This window comes from Callithrix jacchus, chromosome 8 (genome assembly GCF_049354715.1).
Source record: "Callithrix jacchus isolate 240 chromosome 8, calJac240_pri, whole genome shotgun sequence".
In the NCBI taxonomy this organism is placed as follows: domain Eukaryota; kingdom Metazoa; phylum Chordata; class Mammalia; order Primates; family Cebidae; genus Callithrix; species Callithrix jacchus.
This window is the reverse complement of record NC_133509.1, coordinates 96,022,407-96,043,931: the sequence shown is the minus strand read 5'-3', so window position 1 is coordinate 96,043,931 and position 21,525 is coordinate 96,022,407. Positions and strand designations below refer to the sequence as shown.

The window sequence follows — 21,525 nt, the reverse complement described above, 5'->3', positions numbered from 1 at the left end:
TAGCCTCTCTTCCAATTCTCTCAAACAGTTTCTTCCTTTTAAAGCAAGCATCATTCAAACAGGGAGCTGTCACTACGTAATTTGACTTCAAAATACTAATGGCAATAATATTAATGGGAACACTCATTTAATATCTTGGCAGGAACAATTTTTCAGGATCATGACTTTTCCTATTTTAAAATAAAATTCTATATCCACAAGTTTGGTCCTATAGGACCAAATGACAACAGAAGGCATCAACACCCATCAGACACAATTCAGAGAGAAAAATGCATATTGGAGCTCAATGAGGCAACTTAAGGAGTCACTTATTTTGTCAGAAAAGGACAGTTTAAAGAAAATGAGTTTAGCTGGCAACAGTCGCTTCAAGGTCACAGTTGTACCTTGACTTTGTTTACGCCCCTTGCTGGTGCCCTGTTCGTACCAAGGGCAGGCTGTCATTAATACATTCCTGACATAGTGTGTGCTGCATGATGGTTTCAGTCTCTTGCTTTTTCCTATTTTGAAATCCATCTTTTACCACCCAAACAAAAGTTAACATTTTAACTTTTTAACATTTAACATTTTAACTGAAGAACCTGGTATTAAGCTCATCTTTTCACACACCTTTATTACTTATTTAAGTAATCAAGGGAATAAAACCCATACTGGCATATTCATTCTCTCTAACCTACTCCTGAGGCTGCTCTTGAACTCGCACACACCAAAAAAGCATTAATGTCTATATCTGAAATATGAATTTTTAAAGGGAAACCTTTTAGCAAAAGTAGTATAGATGGCAGTGTTTGAATCATGATTCAGACTCAATACAGAGAATCAGGAACATTTTCTTTCTACAAACATTTCCTGAATCCCAAGCATGTGCAGGGCACTTTGCCAGGTAGAGGGGGGAGGTTGGGGGTCCCTAATGTTCATGCAGATGGCAGTACTTCGGGGCTGAAAGTAGCATGTCAGTGGTCAAAGTGAGGGCCAACACCCACAAACACATTCTCATTCACTCCAGACATTTGCAACAGCAGCGCCCCAGCAAATCAATACAACCACAGCCCAGGTACAGGATGTGCATGACAAGAAGGCGCGGAGGCCCAGCAAGGAGACTTAAAAACAATATATTCTTGTCACAGCCAGAGAGCTAACAAAGGCTTCTGAACAACCGAAACCAAGGCTATGCTGAACATCAAATGCAAACACTGTTGTGCTGTACCATGAAGGAAAGGAAACTTTTGTTTTGAAAAATTATATATATACGGTTCAGAAACCTTTAGCTTAAAATCAACTGCAAAAGATCTTGGTCCCAGAACAAGTGTACAGTAAACAAATAAAAGTAGAAATTATCATGGTCAAAATGAGTCCCCGGGTGGGACATGGTGGCTCATGCCTGTAATCCCAGCACTTGGGGAGGCCATGAAGGGTGGCATTACTGGAAGCAGGAGTTTGAGAGCAGCCTGGGCAACATAGCGAGGCCCTATCTCTACAAGAAAAAAAGTTTTCTAATTAGCCAACCATGGCACTCCTGTAGTCCCAGCTACCCAGCTGGCTGAGGCAAGAGGATCACTTAAGCCCAGGAGGTCAAGGTTACAGTGAATTAAGATTGTACCACTTCAGCCTGGGCAACAGAGTGAGACTCTATGTCTGTTAAAAACATTTTTTTTGTTTGACTCCACATAGGAAAAAAAGTACTTCATATTTTCCACAAGCCAAATCAAAACTGTTCAGCCTGACCAACATGGCAAGACTCTGCCTCTACAAAAAATTAAAACATTAGCTGGCCTTGGTGGCACATGCCTATGATCCCAATTCCTCGGGTGGCTGAGGCAGGAGGATCACTTGAGCCCAGGAGGTTGCAGTGACTCATGTTGATGCCACTGCATTCCAACCTGGGGACACAGCGAGACCCTATCTAAAAATATACATATAATTAAAATAAAATTGTTGGTGTCCTTGATAATATCTATAAATCCACATTCAAATTATGCACTTTTTTTTTGGAGACAGATTGTCACTCCATAACCCAGGCTGGAGTGCACAATCTCCACTCGCTGCAACCTCCACCTCACCTCCTGGGTTCAAGCGATCCTCATGCCTCAGCCTCCCAAGTAGCTGGAATTACAGGCGTGTACCACCAAGCCCAGCTAATTTTTGTATTTTCAGTAGAGATGGGGTTTTACCATGTTGGCTAGGCTAGTCTCGAACAACAGACCTCAAGTGATGCATAGTGTTTGGATTAAAGGCATGAGCCACCACAGCCTGCCCAAATGATGCACTTTTAAAACTGGAGTTTTCCTTCTTGAAAGCATGACAGAACAATTTATGTCCACCAACTTGTATTGGATATTCAAACTAATCAAGGAAAATATATTTTAATGCCAATGGAAAGAGGCTGTTTACCATTATTTCCCTTAATTACAGCAATAAAAGCACTCACTTCAGCTTTTCAAAGGCCTCTTTTTGTCCTTTGCAGTTAAATATTGCAACTTGAATTCTTTCTGGTTTGCTGGTTCTAACTCAGACCCTCTACTGTCTGATAGTGAATAAGTGAACCAACAGACTTCATTTCAAGGTTTTCCATGAAGCAACTTTGGCCAACATTGTAACTATAATAATTCCAGCTTCATTTTCCTATATTCCTTGCAAGACCTTCCCGAGAGGATCTACGTACAGACTTCATCCCCAATCCCTATGATGCCAGGATAAGGAAGCCATCTTCTCCTTCACCAGTAAGTAGACATCTCCTACTGATTTATGTTCCAGAAGTCCACATAAAAAGCAAAAACAGTGAGAAAGGTACACTCAGAAATCCCTTCTAACTCTAAAATCCTATGTAAATAAATGTCTTACTGCTTTCAAAGTTAACTTCAGAACAGGGCTGGGCCCATAACTTCATACTGAAGTGCTGAGGGTAGGGTGGTGGTGTTGACATCGACAATCATTTCTCTGTGGTGGTGTGTGTCATGCCCTGTGTAGATAGTTTACATAAGTCCTCACTGTGTTCCAAAGTAACCCTGTAAGGCAGGTACTGTGTTGTCGATGAGAAAACTGAGGCTTGCAGGGGTTAAATTATCCCTGCTAATGAGAGGCAGAAGGAATAGCTGAACCCCAATCTGGCTGATCACACTATGATGCACTGATAATTATGGTAGTTGTCCAATAAATATTACTCAAAGCCTGTATTTCTATATTATTAGTCCATAATTACAGATTATGCATCCTAATTAATGTGACTTAGGCAAATGTTAATGTGTCTTCTTACATTAAACACAGACCAAATAAATGTTGAAGGGACGGTCAGAAACTTCAGGGAGATGCCAAAATAGGCATTATCTGAAACTATTCAAAATAGGCAAAATTATCCAGAGTTAATCCACAAAACTATCATCAAAAAAGCAAATGAGTTTTCAGAAGTAATCAAGAATCAATTATCTTTAGTTTTTTGTTAACAGTGGCTGAGGTTTTATTTCCTTTATGATTACTGGCAGTAGTATATTTATTAATTCTAAGCCATAAATGTATAGTTTTATCTACATTTATTAAACAAATAAAAACAATTTGGGGTCCTATCAGTTATATCACTGCAATGTAATTATCCTGTCCATCTATATTACTGAAACTTTCCATTAATAATTGTGAGTCCATAGAAAACAAATACGCTTTTCAGAAACTGAAAAATCTGGGATAAACTTCAGACTCTTTGTTTCCTTTCACCATTGTCTCCTTAGAAAACATGTTGCTGAAGGGGATGGAGATAACTAGATGCTTCTGTGATGTTATTTGTGGGCACCAACAAGACTATACCCTATCTCACCCCTAAGAAACTTTCACACCACCACCCGTTTTCTAAGATGCAATCCTGTGAGTGTCTTTCCTCAGCCAGTATGACTCTTTTCCGAAGGCCCTTGTCAGAATATTCATTTCCTTGGGAAATTAAAAGCAACCAAAGCTTCATCTGTCAGGATTAGAAAAAATAAATAAATACTTTTTTTTAAGATTAAAATTTTAAAAAAAGCAACCAGGCTAGGAGTGGTGGCTCTCACCTATAATCCCAGCGTTTTGGGAGGCTGACGCAGCATAGCCTGAGCCCAGGAGTTCAAGACCAGCCTGGGCAACAAAGAGTGAGCTTGTCTCTAAAAAATATAATTAATTAATTAATTATTTTGAAAAGCAACCAAAGCCAGCATTTCTCCAGTGCCTATCTTGTGCTGGGCATGTTTAATGTAGTAAATCTAATCTTCATACCAAGCCTATGAGGTAGTAAACGTTAACACCATTTTCCAGAAGAGAAAACGAATCGTCAGAGATAGAGGGACTTGCTCATCGTTCACACTCCTGGGAAGCAGCAGAACTGGAACAGTGCCCCGAGCTTGCTGACATGAAATTGACCCTCTTTCTACCACCCTCCACTGTTTTTCCACCTGGCAAGCTTGTTCATACCCCAGGGCCTTTGTTGCCTCTGCTTGGAATGCTTTCTCTAATCTGCAAAGGGCTGCGTGCTTCTTGTCACTCAGATCTCTCAGCCGAATTGTCACCCTTTCTGCGCAGCGTTCTCTGACCACTCCAGGTAAAGCAGCCACCTTGTCGCACCGGATCATGTCACACTACTTTGCTTCCCTTCTTGGCACCTACCCAGCATGTGTCATTTTCTCCATTGTGCATTTGCCTGCTTGTGCTAGGGCAGCAGCTCTGGAGAGCCGAGATACTGGGTCTGGGGTTCTCTGCCCTACCTGTAACACCTAAAACAGGTTGGGCACACAGTAGGTAGTTAATAAACACTTATGAATTAGTCACTGGATGGCTCCCCTGCTGTCTCCACCACACACTGAGGTGGAGTTGGGAAAAAATCTTGGTCTGAAGTCTAGAAAGCTGAATTCTCACTTTACCTTTGGCTAGGGGGCTGCTCTCTGGACAATCTCCATTCAGCTCAATTTCCACCAACATCAGGTTGTCTGTAAGATGCTAGCCGAATGAACTGGAATTCCAGAGAGGCCCAGAAAACCTGTTGGGTCACGGGGAGCCAGGCCATGGGAGACTGTAGCTCAAAGGGTAAGAGGAACAGACAGGCCTCACCAGTCTCATCATTTGGTCTTGGACCACCACAGCAGAGCACCCTAATGCCCGCTGCAGCTCAAAAAGAGGGTAAATGTTTTAAGAAAACGTGTATGAAAAAAATAAATCCTATTTCTTTTTATAAGGGAAAAGTTTATATTAACAAAAGATATCAAGCCAGGGTCACTCAAACTGTCCTAGTTTTGTGTTTTTAAGTTTTCATCTAGTGCAAACCTCAAAGAAACCCTTTCAAAAAATAGAGGCTTTTGAAAATACCTAAATAACAAAACCAAATAGGTTCTAAAATGGGTCATCATCTAGCATATTTCACCGGGAGCCATAAGTGAGAACACATTTTTAAGAACATCTTTTTCTCTAAAATTTATAGCTCCTAGCTCCTATTTTCTACTAAGTAACTCTTTTCTATAATTAATTGAAGTGAAAATGTCCTCAAATACAAAGGAAAACTCTAGAACCACACCTTGAATGTTAGGAATTAATAAAAGCCTTATATTTGAATCTTGTCAACTGAGTTTTCTTTGTGTCCTTTAGGTTTAGGAATGGCTTTAGGAGGGCTACTAATCTGATGACATGGTTCCCAGAATCATCAATATGCACATATGTCCATTTTTCTAGAAACAGGGTCTGCAGCTTTCATCATCACTAAGAGTCTAGGGCTCAACAACAGCATCAAAATCACTGCTTTAGATGGAATCTGCTCTCAACTCTTCCATACCAAAATAAAACAATAGTAATTATATTAAAGCATCTAAGGGGCCCACAGCTTACAAATAAATAAATGTATTCTGTTTAGAGAATTAGGCTAATACACCCATGACTTTTGGGTATGCTTCCCAAAATAATTTCAGAGCTCAGCACAAATCTGAACATCAGAAGTCTCCTGAAGATATTTCAGAAGGGAGCAGAATTTCCACTGTCCCATGGAACCATTACCAGAACCACAAAACTCTAATACTGGAAGGACCACAGAGCTCAGAGGGCCCAGCCCTCCAACATCACAGACGTAAAAACTAAAGCCCATTGTAAGGAAAGAGGGCACTGGATCACATTTAAGTGCTTGCAACACAAGAGGTGGAGAGACAGAGATATGCAAGTACAAGGAACAAATGTGACTTATACATGAATATGCAGCTTTGCGATTTTTGTTTAAGTGCCTGGAGAACAGAGGCTAGGTCTGAAATTGGAAATACAGGACAGGTATAGAATATACTCACTCTGGCCGCATATGACTTACTTTATTAATGTAATTATGACAGGGCTCATGTTGACCATAGTTTTATGCTCTGGTAAATTTCTTAATTTTTCACCACGAGCACAAACTAAACATCTTTGGTAACTTTTTAAGCATTTCTCTCCCAATGAGGTCAAAGATGTGCAAGGGTAAAACTTATATGGAATCAAAAGAACTTTGGGGAAGGCAATACGTAATAAAACATTGCTGGTAAGCTTCCTATTAAACGGGCTTTCTACTACAAAGTCCTATGTGCTTTGACAGATACTGCTCTAATTTACTAGTGCTATAGAAACACACTAACATAACAATCTTGATAAATCTCTCCAGATAGGACCATGATTCTCAACAAAAATTTCCTGTCTCATACAATACTTTAGCATAGCACTTAAACACTACTATAGCCAATACCCGTGGGCTCATTCCTCCATCTCATTAAAATGTCTGTCCTACAGTGATTTATAGTATTTGTCATCACCCTGGGTGGGTACATAGACTGGTGGCTACAGACACTTTGGTACTATAATGCTGTAATTGCCATACTAGTGGGAATGGCTTCTAGCAAAACAGTGGGATTCTCAGTTTCTGACTTGACATAACAGGGCCATAACTTACAACCATCCCATAGAACAAGGAGTTCGTTAAGTCCAGAAATACAACTGCATGATTTGAAATGTATTTCCTTAAGGCTGATTCTAAACCAAAATAATACCAACAACACTAGCAATGCTATACAAGACACTTAGACGTGAGCTAAATCCTCTCCAACCCTGAGCAATTTAGATTTGGACCAATTTAATTCTTAGGAGTTACTAACTTTGATAAGATATAATTCATTTTGACAGCTTAAAACCAAACCAATTACTCCAAAAGGGAAGAAATTATGTAAGTGCCTAATACATGAAAGCAGAGGCTTTAGAGATGTAAAAGTCTTTAGAGATGGTTTAGTGCAGCCCCCTCACAATATAACAGGGAAATGAGACCCTGATAAGTAGAGGCTTGCCTAAGGTCACAGCTTGAACCCAGTTCTTCTGACTCCCATTAAAGTACAGCATTCCCATATTGCTGGGAGTTGTATACGGAAATAAAAAGAGGGGTTTTGTTTTTGTTTTTTCCTTTTTTGGGACAGGGTCTCACTCTGTTGCCCAGGCTGAAGAACAGCAGCTCGAGCATAGCTCTCACTGCAGCCTGCAGCCTTGAACTCCTAGACCTAAGCAATCCTCCTGCCTCAGCCTCCCCAGTAGATGGGACTACAGGTGCACACCACCACACCACCCTGGCAGAGTTTGTCTTTTTCTAACTGGATAGTTAATACAATGCTAATTTACAGTAAAGGTTAACTCCCCATATATTCACTAGTAAGCTAGCTTTCTCTGAAATACTAGGACACAAATATTTATATAAGTAAACATCTAAATATACATCTAAACTAATGTCTTTTATAAGTTAATAAATTCTTACATATCTAAATAAATCTAAGTATATCTATATTTTTGTAGATATAAATAGACATTAAAAGTGTGTTTATCGCACTTCTCACAAGCTTGTTCAACCCACAGCCCATAGGCCATATGCGGCTCAGGACAACTTTAAATGCAGCCCAACACAGATTCATAAACTTTCTTAAAACATTATGAGATTTTTCTGAGGATTTTTTTTCAGCACATCGGCTATCATTAGTGGTAGTGTATTTTATGTGTGGCCCAAGACAATTCTTCTTCCAATGTGGCCCAGGGAAGCCAAAAGACTGGACACCCCTGTTAAAGACAACAGTAATGCTTTGGCTGGAACTTTGGTTCCCACAATCTGGAAACAAAGGCTTGAGCTATGGTGTCAAACAAAACGAAAAATGCCCCAGGTCCAAGCAAGTAATGAGTCAAGAGGGTTGGCTTCATAATAGGGAGTGTTGGGGTCTGTGGCAAACTGGAGCACCACAGCACCAAATGCCTTCAGTTTCAATGTTAAAAACATCTGTGCCAAATGAATACACCTACAGGCTGTCTGCAGGCCTAAGAGCTATCAGGCTTTTTGTTGTTGTTCTGAATAAGATGATCCTCCTGCTTCAACATCTATGATTATTTTACGATCTATACAAAACTTAAGGTATTTGATGGTTCAAATATAGTGTTCCTGCTTTCTGCCTCTGGGAGTCAAAAGTTCTTTTGCAGTTTATCTGTTCACAAGCATGGAAACAGTTTCCTCCCAAACTTTCCAAAGATGGAAACATTTCTGTGGGTCAGGACCATTTACCTTTCAAAAGGGCATCTATGATGTCTCTCTGGGAAATTATCAGGTCAGAAGTTCCTTTTCTTCTTTTGAGGAAAGATTGCTCACAGTAATTTAACTGAAGCAGGCGGTGGCTCCCTATGTTGGATCCTTAAAAGTCAGCTCTTTGTTTTTCCTCCAGGAAGATGTTCCTGACCTCCCCAGACCAGGGGCTTACCTGCCTCTGAGTGCTGCTGTAATTCCCTAGTTTCTTTTGTTTGTTTTTTACCCTAATCTACCTCCCCTTGGAATTACAAGACCTATGAAGGAAGGGCCGTGTGTGTCCTGTCCACTTGACTTTACAGGATAGAGCACAATGCCTGGTACTTAGTACATGCTCAGTAGTGGACAGATGCTCATCTAGGGCTTGGCATTTCAAATAGAAACATGTAATAGTCTGTCAGAGTCACTACCACAAGAGCCAAGCAGACGAATCTTAGTCCATCACCCAAACAACTACACCCCAAACTCTCTGTGACCAGGGTCACACGCTTCCATTAGAGGCCAATCCATTCATACATCTGTTCTTTCAGAATGGAGGAGACAGCAGCAAAGGAGATCTCAGGATGCTGAGGGAACAATGAGGAGGAGGACCAAACCCAGACTGGTCCTCATCTGGCCCCAGGCATATCTGGGACAGCTGTCTGGGTAATTGTTGACTACAATCAGACCTGAAGCACCAGTAAGAATTAGTAAAGCATTCCTCCTTTTGAGAAACTGAAAGATGCTCATTGTGACCCAAGCACAGGGTATGGATTTGGGGAAAGGTAAGAGAAAAGGCTCAAGAGGAAAACAGGGGCCAGATCATGGAGAAATCCTACATCACTTTAAAGACTCTGGACGTTGGCTGGGTACAGTGGCTTCATGCCTATAATCCCAGCACTTTGGGAAGCTGAGGTAGGCAGATCACCTGAGATCAAGAGTTCCCGAGACCAGCCTGGCCAACATGGCAAATCCCTGTCTCTTATAATTATAAATAAAAATTAAGTCCCTTATAAATTTTATAAAAATATAAAAATTAGCCAGGCATGGTGGTGCATGCCTGTAATCCCAGCTACTGAGAGGCTGACACAGGAGAATCACTTGAACCTGGGAGGAGAAGGCTGCAGTGAGCTGAGATCCTGCCACTGCACTCCAGCCTGGGCAACAGAGAGAGATTCTGTCTCAAAAAAAAAGACTCTGGACTTTACCTAAGAGCAGTAGAGAATCATAGAAGAGTTTTAATTAAAGAATTGACTATTGGCTTGGCAATTGAGAAAGACTATTTTGGATACAGTAATGATAGGAGTGGAAAACAATGGACAGGGATTGAGTTTCTACTCAGGCCTCATTTTTATCACATTCTAATAAAGTGGAGAACACAATCTAGTTGACTGATTTTTTAGCTTTTTTAAAATTTTTTATTTTTTTTTTCTATTTGATCTGATATAAGAATAGTGACTCTTGCTCTCTTTTGATTTTCATTTGCCTGGTAGATTTTTCTATGGTCTATGAATGCCATTACATGTGAAATGTGCCCCTTGAGGGTAGCAGGCAGATGGGTCTTGTTGTTGTTTAATCTACCTTGCCACTCTGTGCCTTTTTTTTTTTTAGAGAGAAAGAAAGAAAAAGGAATGAAGAAGAGGAAAAAAGAGGAAGAGGAGGAGGGAGAAAGAATGGGAGTGTTGCTTAATTGCCCAGGTTAGAATGCAGTCTAAAAATGGGTATTAAAAACCTCCCTTATACCATCAATTGTGCTTAATAATGGCCAACCAATATTTCATTTAAACCTGTGAGTAGGTGTGATGTGGTACTGATAAGAGTGCATATTTTGTGTGTTTAAAGTGGAGAGTTCTATAAACGTTTATTAAGTTTACTTGTTCCGGATCTGAGTTCAAGTCCTGGCTAACCTTGTTAATTTTCTGTCTCATTGATCTGTCTAATATTGATGTTGAAATCTCCCACTACTACTGTGTGGGAGTCCAAGTCTCTTTGCAAGTCTTATGTATCCTATATTGGGTACATACACATCCAGGATCGTCAGCTCTTCTTGTTGTGTTGATCCTTTTACCATTATGTCCTCTTTTGATCTTTGTCGCTTTAAAATCCATTCCATCAGAGGCGAGAATTGCAACCTCTACTTTTTATTTATTTATTTATTTTTGCTCTCCATTTGGTTGACAAATCTTTCTCCATCCCTTTGTTTTGACTCTTTATGTATCCTTGCATGTAAGATGGGTATGGATGCAGCATACTGATGAGTTTTGGCTGTATCTTTTGATTGGGGAATTTAGTTAGTTTAAATTTAAGATTATTGCCATGTGATGTTAGCTGGCTATTTTGTCCATTAGTTGATATAAATTCTTCATTATGTTGATACTCTTTACTTTCTGGTATATTTTTAGAAAGGCTAATACTGGTTGTTCCTTTCTATGTATAATGCTTCTTTCAGAAGCTCTTGTAAAGCAGGCCTGGTGGTAATAAAATCTGAGTACTTGCTTATTCACAAAAGATTTTATTTTTCCTTCTATTGTAAAGCTTAGTTTGGCTGGATGTGAAATTCTGGGTTGAAAGTTCTTTTCTTTAAGGATGTTGAATATTGGCCCCCACTCTCTTCTGGCTTGTAGCGTTTCTGCTGAGAGATCTGCTGTAAGTCTGATAGGCTTCCCTTTGTGGGTAACCTGACCTTTCTCTCTGGCTGCCCTTAGTATTTTCTCCATCATTTCAACCCTGGTGAATCTAACGATTACGTGCCTTGGGGTTGCTCTTCTTGAGGAATATCTTTGTGGTGTTCTCTGTATTACCTGGGGTTGAATATTGTCCTGCCTTGCTAGGTTGGGAAAGTTTTCCTGAATAATATCCTGAAGAGTATTTCCAGCTTGGATTCATTCTCTTCGTCACATTCAGGCATACCTATCAAACATAGATTAGGTCTTTTCACATAGTCCCATATTTCTTGGAGACTTTGCTCATTCCTTTTTATCCTTTTTACTCTATTCTTGTCTTCTCGTTTTATTTCATTAAGTTGGTCTCAACCTCTGATATCCTTTCTTCTGCTTGATCAATTCAGCTGTTAAAACTTGTGCATACTTTGTGAAGTTCTTGTGTTGTATTTTTCAACTCCGTTAATTCACTTATATTCCTCTCTATATTATCTATTCTTGTTAGCCTTTCATCAAACCTTTTTTCAAAGTTCTTAGTTTCTTTGCATTGAGTTAGAACAAGTTCCTTCAATTCCCAGAAGTTTCTTATCATCCACCTTCTGAAGCCTGCCTCTGTTAATGGAACACAGTCTTTCTCCATCAGGCCTTGTTCCGTTGCTGATGAGGAACTGTAATCCCCTGTAGAGGGAGAGGCATTCTGATTTTGGGTATTCTCAGCCTTTTTAGGCTAGTTTCTTCCCTTCGTTATAAATTTATCCATCTGTCGTGTTTGTAATTACCACCTTTCTAATTAGGTTTCTGAGTGGACATCCAATTTATTGATTCACCAGCGCCGGCTAAAACAGTGGCATTAAGATTGATGGTGCTTTTCTGACTACACCAAAAACTGCCGTGCCAAGTCGCCGGCAAAACCACCGCGCCAGCCACAAGAGTCATGGTGGCGACCCGTGGGGCTCCTCCACTGGGAATCTCCTGGTCCGTGAGCAGCAAAAATTCGTCTAAAAGTGTGGCGTCCTCTCGTTTTCTGCACTTTTTTTTTTTAATTGAGACAGGGTTTTGCTCTGTCATTTAAGCTAGAATGCAGTGGCATGATCATGGCTCACTGCAGCCTCAACTTCCTAGGCTCAAGTGGTCCTCCCACCTCAGCCTCTGGAGTAGCTAGGACTACTGGCATGTGCTACCATGCCTGGCTAATTTTATTTTATTTTTGTGGAGATGGAGTCTCACTATTTTACCTAGGCTGATATCAAACTCATGGGCCCAAAGGAACCTATCACCTTGACCTCCCAAAGTGCTGGGATTACAGATGTGAGGCATAGCACCTGGCCCCAGTTGTTTAATTAAATAAAAAAGGACTATCAAGAATCCCAGGCACCTCTATTACTCTATACAAAGGCTACTCTTCTCATAAAAATGCACCACACTTTTACCATCACCACTAATCACCATTCTAAACACTTGCTAGATACCAAAACTTCACTAAGAGTTGCATAAGATAAAATGATTCATGTTCCACCCACCAACCTCATTCCTCTCCAAGGCTGAGGTACAACCTTTTCAATGCTGATGTCTTGCTTCTGCCCTGACTTTAACATTTTGGGCGTGAAAATTACAAGTGAAAAACGTTACGACGTTTTACTATTTAAAAATCACGGCCTTTTAAAATGACGTAAAAGCAGGGAATTTTTCCGCACACAAGGTTTTCAATCCATTACCATATTCAAAGAACAGATCAGTCAGGCCAAGTCTTTCAAGCACATATTTGGATGTCACTGATTGATTTAATAGAGTAATACTGTTCATCTGGTCACTCCTCAACTATTTTCACTTATTTCTTTTAGAAAGAGGGAAAGATGCTCCCAAAATACTTACACTTGACTTGTCCCCCAGTCACATAAAATTTCGTTTAACAAATATTTAATGCTTACTATGTCTGAGGCACTGTGCCAGAGTAAGGACAGCGAACAAGAAAGGTGGGTCCCTGCTCTCAAGACATTTCTAATCTGAAGGAGGTCAGTATAATAAGCAAACTGATTAACAAAACGATCTCAGAAAGCAATGAATGCAATGAATGGCAACAAGATAATAATGCTCTCTAAGGGGGAAAATAGTTGAGCCACAACCTGTTTGTGATAAGAAGCAGCTGGTCCCACTGCAGCAAAATTCTTCTTACAATGAAAATGAAGACACTACATAGCCAAGACAATTCACGTACACAGAGACAAAATTACTCAAGATTCTAAAATATGCCTTTTCCCTAACACACTGTGAATTGATCAATGTTAGACACTCCTTCCAATTGGTTCAGAAAAAAATAAATCATGAGAATAAATAACTGTACTACCAAGTACAAAATAGACCACTAGATAGACAATCTGGAAGAATTTTGGTGCCATAAATTCAGTCACCTGGATCCAGGAAGGAAGAGAAAAGATAACCCAGGACTGTCCAGGAGTAACCTGGCTACCTCTCCTGACAGGATTGATTACAAAACAGGTACCTCACTGAGAAACTGAAGAAAGCAGCCCTCCGGGGCTGCAGAGAACACAATGTCTTCAAGAGGGTTGAACCAGGAAAACAGCCTGGGATCCTGCCAAGCCAGTCCTTCCTTCCTGAGGGGGCGCCAAGGTCTTTCCATGACGCAGCCTCCAGCTCCTCCTGCCTCCTCATGTCCCCAGACCTCTGCATTAAGCATTAGATGTTGGTCCCCATTTTGAAGGTCAGCAAATCAAGAGCAGGTACATGAAAGAAGTAGGGTTTTAACAGAGGCAATTCTTCCGTTTTTGGAAGCTGGAGAAATTATGCAAAATAAACATGTTCTAGAAGCAGCAGAGAAAAACTGACAGTGATAATTTAGAAAATGAGACCATGTCCAAAAATCAGAAACTAATTGGTTTTATTGTGATTTCATTTTTTCTATGCTTCTACTGGCATAAATATTTTCTGCACTAAAGAGGAAATGTAGTTTTCAAGAGTCAGAGTTGGCTCAACTGAAATTCTGTCATTTACTAGCATCTTACTTAACATCTTCAGTAAAACATGGATAAGTCCTTATCGGTTTTTTCCCCACAGCTTTATTCAGGTATAATTGTCATATAGTGACATACACATACTTAAAGTGAACTATTTGATAAGCTTTGACATATGTATATAACTGTGAAACCACTGCCACAATCAGAATAATAAATATATTCATCTCTCCTAAAAGTTTCTGCCTCCTTTGTAATCCACCCCTCCCTCACCTCCACTCCCCATTTTTAGACAACCACTGATCTGCTTCCTGTCACTATAGACTCCTTTTCGTTTCTAGAATTTTGCATAAGTGAAATTGTACTTTTTTGTCTAGCTTCTTTCATTCAGCATAATTATTCGAGATTCATGTCTGTTGTTACACGTGCTCATCTTTTATTGCTGGGTAATATTGCACTGTATGGATAAGCCATAATTGTTTAAACATACATCTGTTGATTGACATTTGAGTTGTTTCCAGTTTGGGGGTTATTACAAATAAAGATGCTATGAACATTCATGGACAAGCCTTTGTATGAATGGTTCCATTTCTCTTAGTAAATGCTAAAGAGTAGGTTATATGGTAGGCATATGTTTCATAGTTTAAGAAACTGTCAAACGATTTTTCAACATGATTGTACCCATTTTACATTCCTCACAGTCACATATGAGAGTTCCAGGTGCTCCACTTCCTCACCAACACTCGGTATGGTCAGTCTTATTAATTTTAGTCTTTCTAGTGGGAGCATATTGAGATCTCATTTTGGTTTTAATTTGCATTTATCCTTAATGACTCATGATTTTGAGCATCTTTTAATCTGCTATTTGGCATGAAGGGGAGTGCCTATTCAAATATTTGACAAGTTACAAGTCCTTTGGTGGATTTTTAAATTAGGTATTTTTCTCATTATTATTGTGCTGTTAGAGTTCTTTTGCATATTCATGTTACCTGTCTTTCATTTACATGTTCCAGTTATTTTCTCCCATTTGTGGCTCGGGTTTTCATTTTCTTAAACATCCTCTGGGAAGCAATAGTTTTTCATTTTGATAAAGTCCAACGTACTGATTTTTTTATAGCTGATGCCTTTTGTACACTATCTAAAAAATTTTTGCTGAACCCAACCAAGGTCACTAACATTTTCTTCCTTTCTTATAGAAGTTTCACAGTTAAACTCTTACATTTAGGTCTATAATCCATTTTGAATTAATGTCTTTGTATGATATAAGGTAAGTGCAAAGGCTCATATTTCTACATGTGGCTATCCAGTTGTTCAAGCACCATTAGTTGAAAAGATTATCATTTCCCCAACTGAGTTGCCTTCTTGGCAGCTTTATCAGAAATCAGTGGATCATATACGTGTGGCTCTATTTCTAGTCATTCCACTGATCTGTATGACTCTCTTTACTCCAATACCACATTATCTTGATTATGGTCATGTTACAGCTAGCCTTGAAATCAGATAGGGTAAGTCCCTCAACTTGTTCTTTTTCAAAACTATTCTTAGACTGGTCTCAGTACACTTTACATTGCCATATAAATTTCAAAGTCAGTCTGTCAATTTCTACAACAAACTTAGATTTGGATTGAGATTACATTGAATCTATTGAATACTTCGGGAAGAATTGAGATCTTAACCATATTGAATTCTCTCATCCATAACCTACAGCTAAGAGCTTCTCATGATCTAGCAAAAACTAAGTCACTAGGTTTTGGGGGGTTTTTTGAACCTGCTACTTCAAGAAAGAATTTTTGTTTTGTTTTGTTTTGTTTTTAAGTCAGTAATCTGTAGTTCCACTTGCAACACACAAATTTATTTTGGAGTAAATTCAATTATTCCACATGTAACTGAATAAACTACACAAGTCAATTTAACATACTAAAGATAAATAAGTATTTACGTAATCTTGAATTCCAAAAGCACCTTTGGGCCAGGTGTAGTGGCTCACACCTGTAATCCCAGCACTTTGGGAGGTCGAAGTAGGAGGACGGCTTGAGGCCAAGAATTCAAGACCAGCCTGCTCAAAAAGATAGCAAGATTTCATCTCTATTTTTCTTCAAGCATTTTTGAAACTATAAAGGATAATTACTTAAAAACAAGCATGCATTCTATATATTTCCCAATATTTTCTTAACAAGATTTTTTTAAAAGTAAACAAAAAAGGAACAACACTCTGCTCATCCTTTCTACCCTATCCTCACAGTTCCAAAATACCGAAAACCTTTTCAAAAAACAAACAAACAAAAATCTGCCCTCTAATGTAAACAAATGCATGACAAATCATTTCCCAAAACCTTAAAAAAAAAAAAAAAAAACAGAAAAAGCTCTGCCCTCTGATGTATAAAAATGCATAACAAAGCATCATTTAAATGTCATCTAGAGGTCATTTAAATGCTGAACTTCTCCACCAACCAAACACTCGCATTTTCCAAAACACCACCAGTGGGTTATATTAAACATCTAAGTGCAATTATTTCAGACCATTATGAATACTGAAATCTCATTTACATTGAATCTTTTATTTATCCAGTGGAACAATAAGCAGCTCTATACATGCCACCTAGTCAGGTAACTGGATCTTCCTACACTCATGCTTCTTAGACACCAAGAAGTCCTCACCTTTTGGCCTTCATGTAGGTCACAGTTTCTCTACCTTGACTGCACTCTGAAATCACCTGCGAAGCCTTAAAGTAAAGATGATGAGGTCCCACAGCCAGAGATTCCTATCCAGAGTCTTTAAAAGAGAGAATTTTTTTAAGATCCCTGGGTAATTCAAGTGGGTAGATTACATTTGAGAAGGACGAGTCTTGGCTCTCTGGGAAGGGATGCTTCTCATGGCCATTGGCCAAGCTGCACCACCATGCTTCAGAACCTAGTTCCTCTTGAGCTTTGCTCAACGTAACTCCTAATCAGGCACTAATAGAACTCAACAAATCCACTTGGATGCCTAAACTCACTTTTATTTCATATCCAGAAATTCACAGGATCAATGTAAATATCTAACTGTATTTTAGCAATTCCTCTAGTCCCCACTTCTAAGTGCCACAAAGTAAATTAGGCTGAAGACAAATTAACTCAATATAATTTGACAATTAAGGTTAAAGTCATGGTTTTGTACTTCTATTTAAAAGAAAGGAATAGCTTCATAAGACATCTTTAATTTTAGAGAATATAAGATAAAATCACCAATTCCACAAAGTATAAAATAAATACCTAAATGAGCCTTCATCACCATGCATCTGATTTCACCACTTGTAAATTTCAAACAGATTTTCAATACTGATATTGGTTTCAAAACTGACTCCCTCCAGAACTTAAAGTATTAAACTCCTGAGAGTCTTCATATAACATACTCCATTTTGCCAAACAGACCACTTTATTATAATTATCATTCCATCATCTCAAAGTGGGAATGATAACACCCGCATCACAAAGACAGTGTGAGGATTAGGCAGCAAAAGCCTGTTAGCACTGTGTAGAGTGCTCTAGAAGTTTTAATTTATTTACAGCAGAAATTTTGCCTCATGGGAACTATGTGAAAAGCAGAGGCAAGTGGGAAGCTGCGGGTAGCTACACGTCAATACCCAGGAACACCGGCAGGTGATGGGGGGAGGGAGGGCGGTCAACAACCTCCTAAGGAGTCCTCGTAGCCTCTCCTCAGACCAATAGCAGCAGAAACCCATACTGCAGGACTCCCACCTCGGACTGAGTTACCTGCAAGGATATGTAAATCTCATCTCCTTGGAAAACTGCTAAATAATAACACTGCCAACGTGCAGACCCCAGGCGCTCAGATCCCTGCCAGTGTAGTTCATGTGCCTCTGGGACTTGCAAGCCGAAACATGTGTGCACGTCTGAGCGGCTGAACCAACATGTATCCATAAACATTATGAATAATACTCGCGAGAATGTACAGCTTTCTCCTAAGTAGCGCTTGAAGCACTTTGCCTAAATCAAATTACTTTCGTATCACTCGCGTGCTGAAAGTTGGAGCTTCATGCCCAAAGACTGGGCGGAAGGGGTGACCGCCCTGGACCCCTGACCGACTTCCCATTAGGCCGAGCCGCCATCCCGAAAGGGGACAGTGTTCAGGCCAGCTTCCTGGAGACACACCTGCGCCTGCACACACCCACCTCGGTCGCGTCACCAAGGCCGAGGCCACCTGGGCGAGGACCAAAGTCTGGAGGGAATTCCCTCAGCCACGGAGCGATGGGAAAGCGGGACTCGGGTGAGTTTTGAAAAACAGAAGAGAAACGGGGTTGGGTGGACACCAAGGGAAGGGGTCACTGCTACTCACCCAGCCCTCGAAGGTGTCCGAAGCGCCGGTCGTACGCAGCAGCTCCTGGAACTGCAGGGTGCAGTTGGCCACGAAGTGGTCGTAGCCCAGGGGCGTCTCGTGGAAGACGGCCAACTCGAGGTGGCCGCCGTCGGTGACGTTGGCGCAAAACTCCTCGTTGTACGTGGGTTTGTTGGTCTTCTGCTTGGTGCTGGTCTGGCCCACGCGCACCTGGTCCACGCTCACCGTCAGGTAGGGGTCCAGCAGCTGGTGGCCTTTCTTGAAGAGCGAGTGGCGCAGGGACCAGCGGGTGGGCTGCAGCCCCACCGCCTCGCCGATGCGGACCCTCAAATAGCCATTAAACTTCATGGTTCCAGACGACATGCCGGCGCCGCTGCCCCAGCCCCGGGGGGCCGAACTGGTTCGCAGCGGGAGAGCGGGGCGTCCGGGCTCAGGCCAGCCCTCGGGGCAGCTGCAGGAGCCCGGGCAGCTCTGGGGAAAGGCAGCGCCCAAGCGCCCCTCGACCGGCCATTCTGCCTCCTCCGTGGGACTTTTCTCTCCCCTCCTTCCCTCCCTCCCGAGGTGGAAAGGAGGGGAGCCCGCTGCCGAGCCCTCAGCGGGCAGGGGAAGCCCGACCGTCCCTTCCGAGCGCGCGGCGCTTCCCGGGGGCTCACGCGGGACTCGCCCCTTCTCCAGGGCCGAGCAGCTCCTCTCTCCGGAGAGCCGGAGCGACCCGTCCGGTGAGCTCCAGCCCCAAGCGTCTCTTCCCCCGCCTCCTCCTGCTTCTCCTCCTGCCCCCGCCTCCGCAGGCTCACGCTCTCCCCCACTCGGCGAACTTCAAACCAGGAAGCAGCTGCCGCCGCCTCATCCCCGGCGAGAACCTCGCGCCTCCAGGTTCCAAGTTCACAGAACCCCTGCGCCCGCTCCCGCGCCCTCCGGACCCCGGGGGAGTGGCGCGCAGCCCGCGACCCGGCCCTGCGGTGGGTGGATCCTCGCGCACGCCCCCGTGGAGCCCAGTGCCCGCTTGCGCCGCCCTGCGCGCCCTCCTTGTAGCGCCGGGTTTGGCCATGCGCTGCGGGTTAGGGGCCACCCCGGGCGCAGGCCAAAAAGGAAAGGGTTCGTGGCTCGGCCTCAGCAAACACCGGGGGTGTAGGAGACTGGACTGGGGAGGGATGGAAGGTTGGGAGGATGCAGAGGAGGCACTCCAACGAGGAACCCGCGCGTTGACGAGTCGCCCGCCCCTCTCTCCCAGCCTCCCCGGTGGGCTGGTGACCCTGCGGGACCGTCCCCAAGAGGCCCTGGCCGGAGGTGGGCGCAGGGCGGGGAGATTCTTTTTCCTAAACTTTACAGGGATAGCTCATCCCGGGATCAGCTTGAATGCATCCTGTTTGTGCGCCTTTTCTACAGAGGCTAATTACACAGTTGTGTATATGTGTGTGTGTTAATAGGACAGTAGTAATGATGGAAATTCTGTTCACCTCCTTCCTCGGAAGGTGTGCCTGGTTGCACAAAGAGCAGGAAAGGTCGGTTCTTCTGGAGACAGACATGGCCAAGAGGTAGTAAGTCTCTTCCTCTGCTGGTGGTTCCTGGTCCACCCAGCCCTGCACAGCAAGGGCAGAAAAATGTTCACACACACACACAGGCTGTCCCCAACACACACGCGGAAGAAATCGCCTCTTCTATGAAGACTCCAGCTTGTTATATTTGCAGTCAGAGAGGGCAGCCTTCTGATGCTTCCCACCCCGTGGTCCCTGCAGATTTTGTCTCCTGGGAGGGCCTTGTGGACCACTCTGCTATGCACCAAAGCGCCTTCCCGAGGGCCAGCCACAACCATTTTCTTTCCCATAAAGCCTAGGCCACTCTTAAGATACTTGGTGACATTCTGTCTTGCTACACTGGCTCCCTTGGAGCTGGTTCGACTTGCTTTCATTCCTTCCTTTCTCCCTTCCTTCACTCCTTTCTTTCTTTTTCTTTCGTTTTAGAGACTGCGTTTCATTTTGCCACCAGGCTGCAGTACAGTGGTGCGATCCTGGCTCACTATAACCTCCAGCTCCTAGGCTTAAGTGATCCTCCAGCCCCCACCTCCTAAAGTGTTAAGATTAAAGGCATAAAAGCCCCCGTGCCTGGCCCCAGCTTCATCTTTCTAGCCCCCTCCTCTAAGGCCCTGTTCAGAGCTTTCTAATTGAGTAGGTTCTCGACGATTTTACATGAGTGCAATGAGGCCTCACCTGTTAATAACTGTACTATACAGAATGAAAACATATAAGGACAATGGGCCAGGGGGGAGAGGGCCTGTCTTAAAAACACCAAAGCTTCTGTAGAGAACAAGGCAGAGATGCAACATGTCATTCTAATGACACCTTAGCTTCAGGCAGGATTTGTAAAGCATGCTCCCAAATGTCCAGGGGGCTCCTGTCTGGCTTTAGTGCTCCAGGGTAGGAGGTCGCGTCTACCATGTGGTTCAACTCTGTCACCCTTTTCTCCAAAGGGAAAAGGCTCTAGCTTTAAGAGCCACTAAAGGATTTGCTGCTGTTGGACTTTGGCACTAAAAGAAAACAGACCCCATAAAGAATCATGGTGTATAGACTTTTAAAGATTTTTTTTAATTGAAGTTAAAATTTAAAAAAAGAAAACAGTCCCCAAATGGCCGGTGGCCACACAGCTGCTCTGGAACTGGGATGTGAGGACACCAGACACTCCATGTTTACCCTATCAGTCAGTACCTATCAGGCACTGGGACTGGCAATGGTGACAGAGCAGTGGGTCAAACAGCCATAGTGCCTGCCCTCCTCGGGCTTACAGTCCCACAAGGAGAAAAAACAACAAATTCAAGATGATGTATGTGGAGGGTGCAGTGAATGAAAAGCCCACAGTGCCAAGGGGTGATGCTTTATAACTGGATGGGTGGTCAGGGAAGGGTTCTTTGAAGAAGCAAATAGCAGAGAGATCAGCTCATTCAGAGTTCCCGAGAAAACAGATGGTTTGGGCTGTTTGGGAACAGAGAGGACAAGGTGAGGGGAGGGTGGCTGAAATGAGTTTGCA

The 21,525-nt window shown here is 42.3% G+C and overlaps 1 protein-coding gene across 1 annotated transcript in view; it reads right to left on the bottom strand.

Moving 5' to 3' along the window:
* PRKCH (protein kinase C eta) overlaps positions 1-19,248 on the bottom strand; it is a 237,705-nt gene extending 218,457 nt beyond the window's left edge. Inside the window, exon 1 of the mRNA XM_002753986.7 lies at positions 18,505-19,248. Coding sequence (XP_002754032.1) covers positions 18,505-18,867 — 363 coding nt within the window. The 5' untranslated portion in view covers positions 18,868-19,248. The remainder of the gene's footprint in view (positions 1-18,504) is intronic.
* Between the last annotated feature and the right edge of the window lie 2,277 nt (positions 19,249-21,525).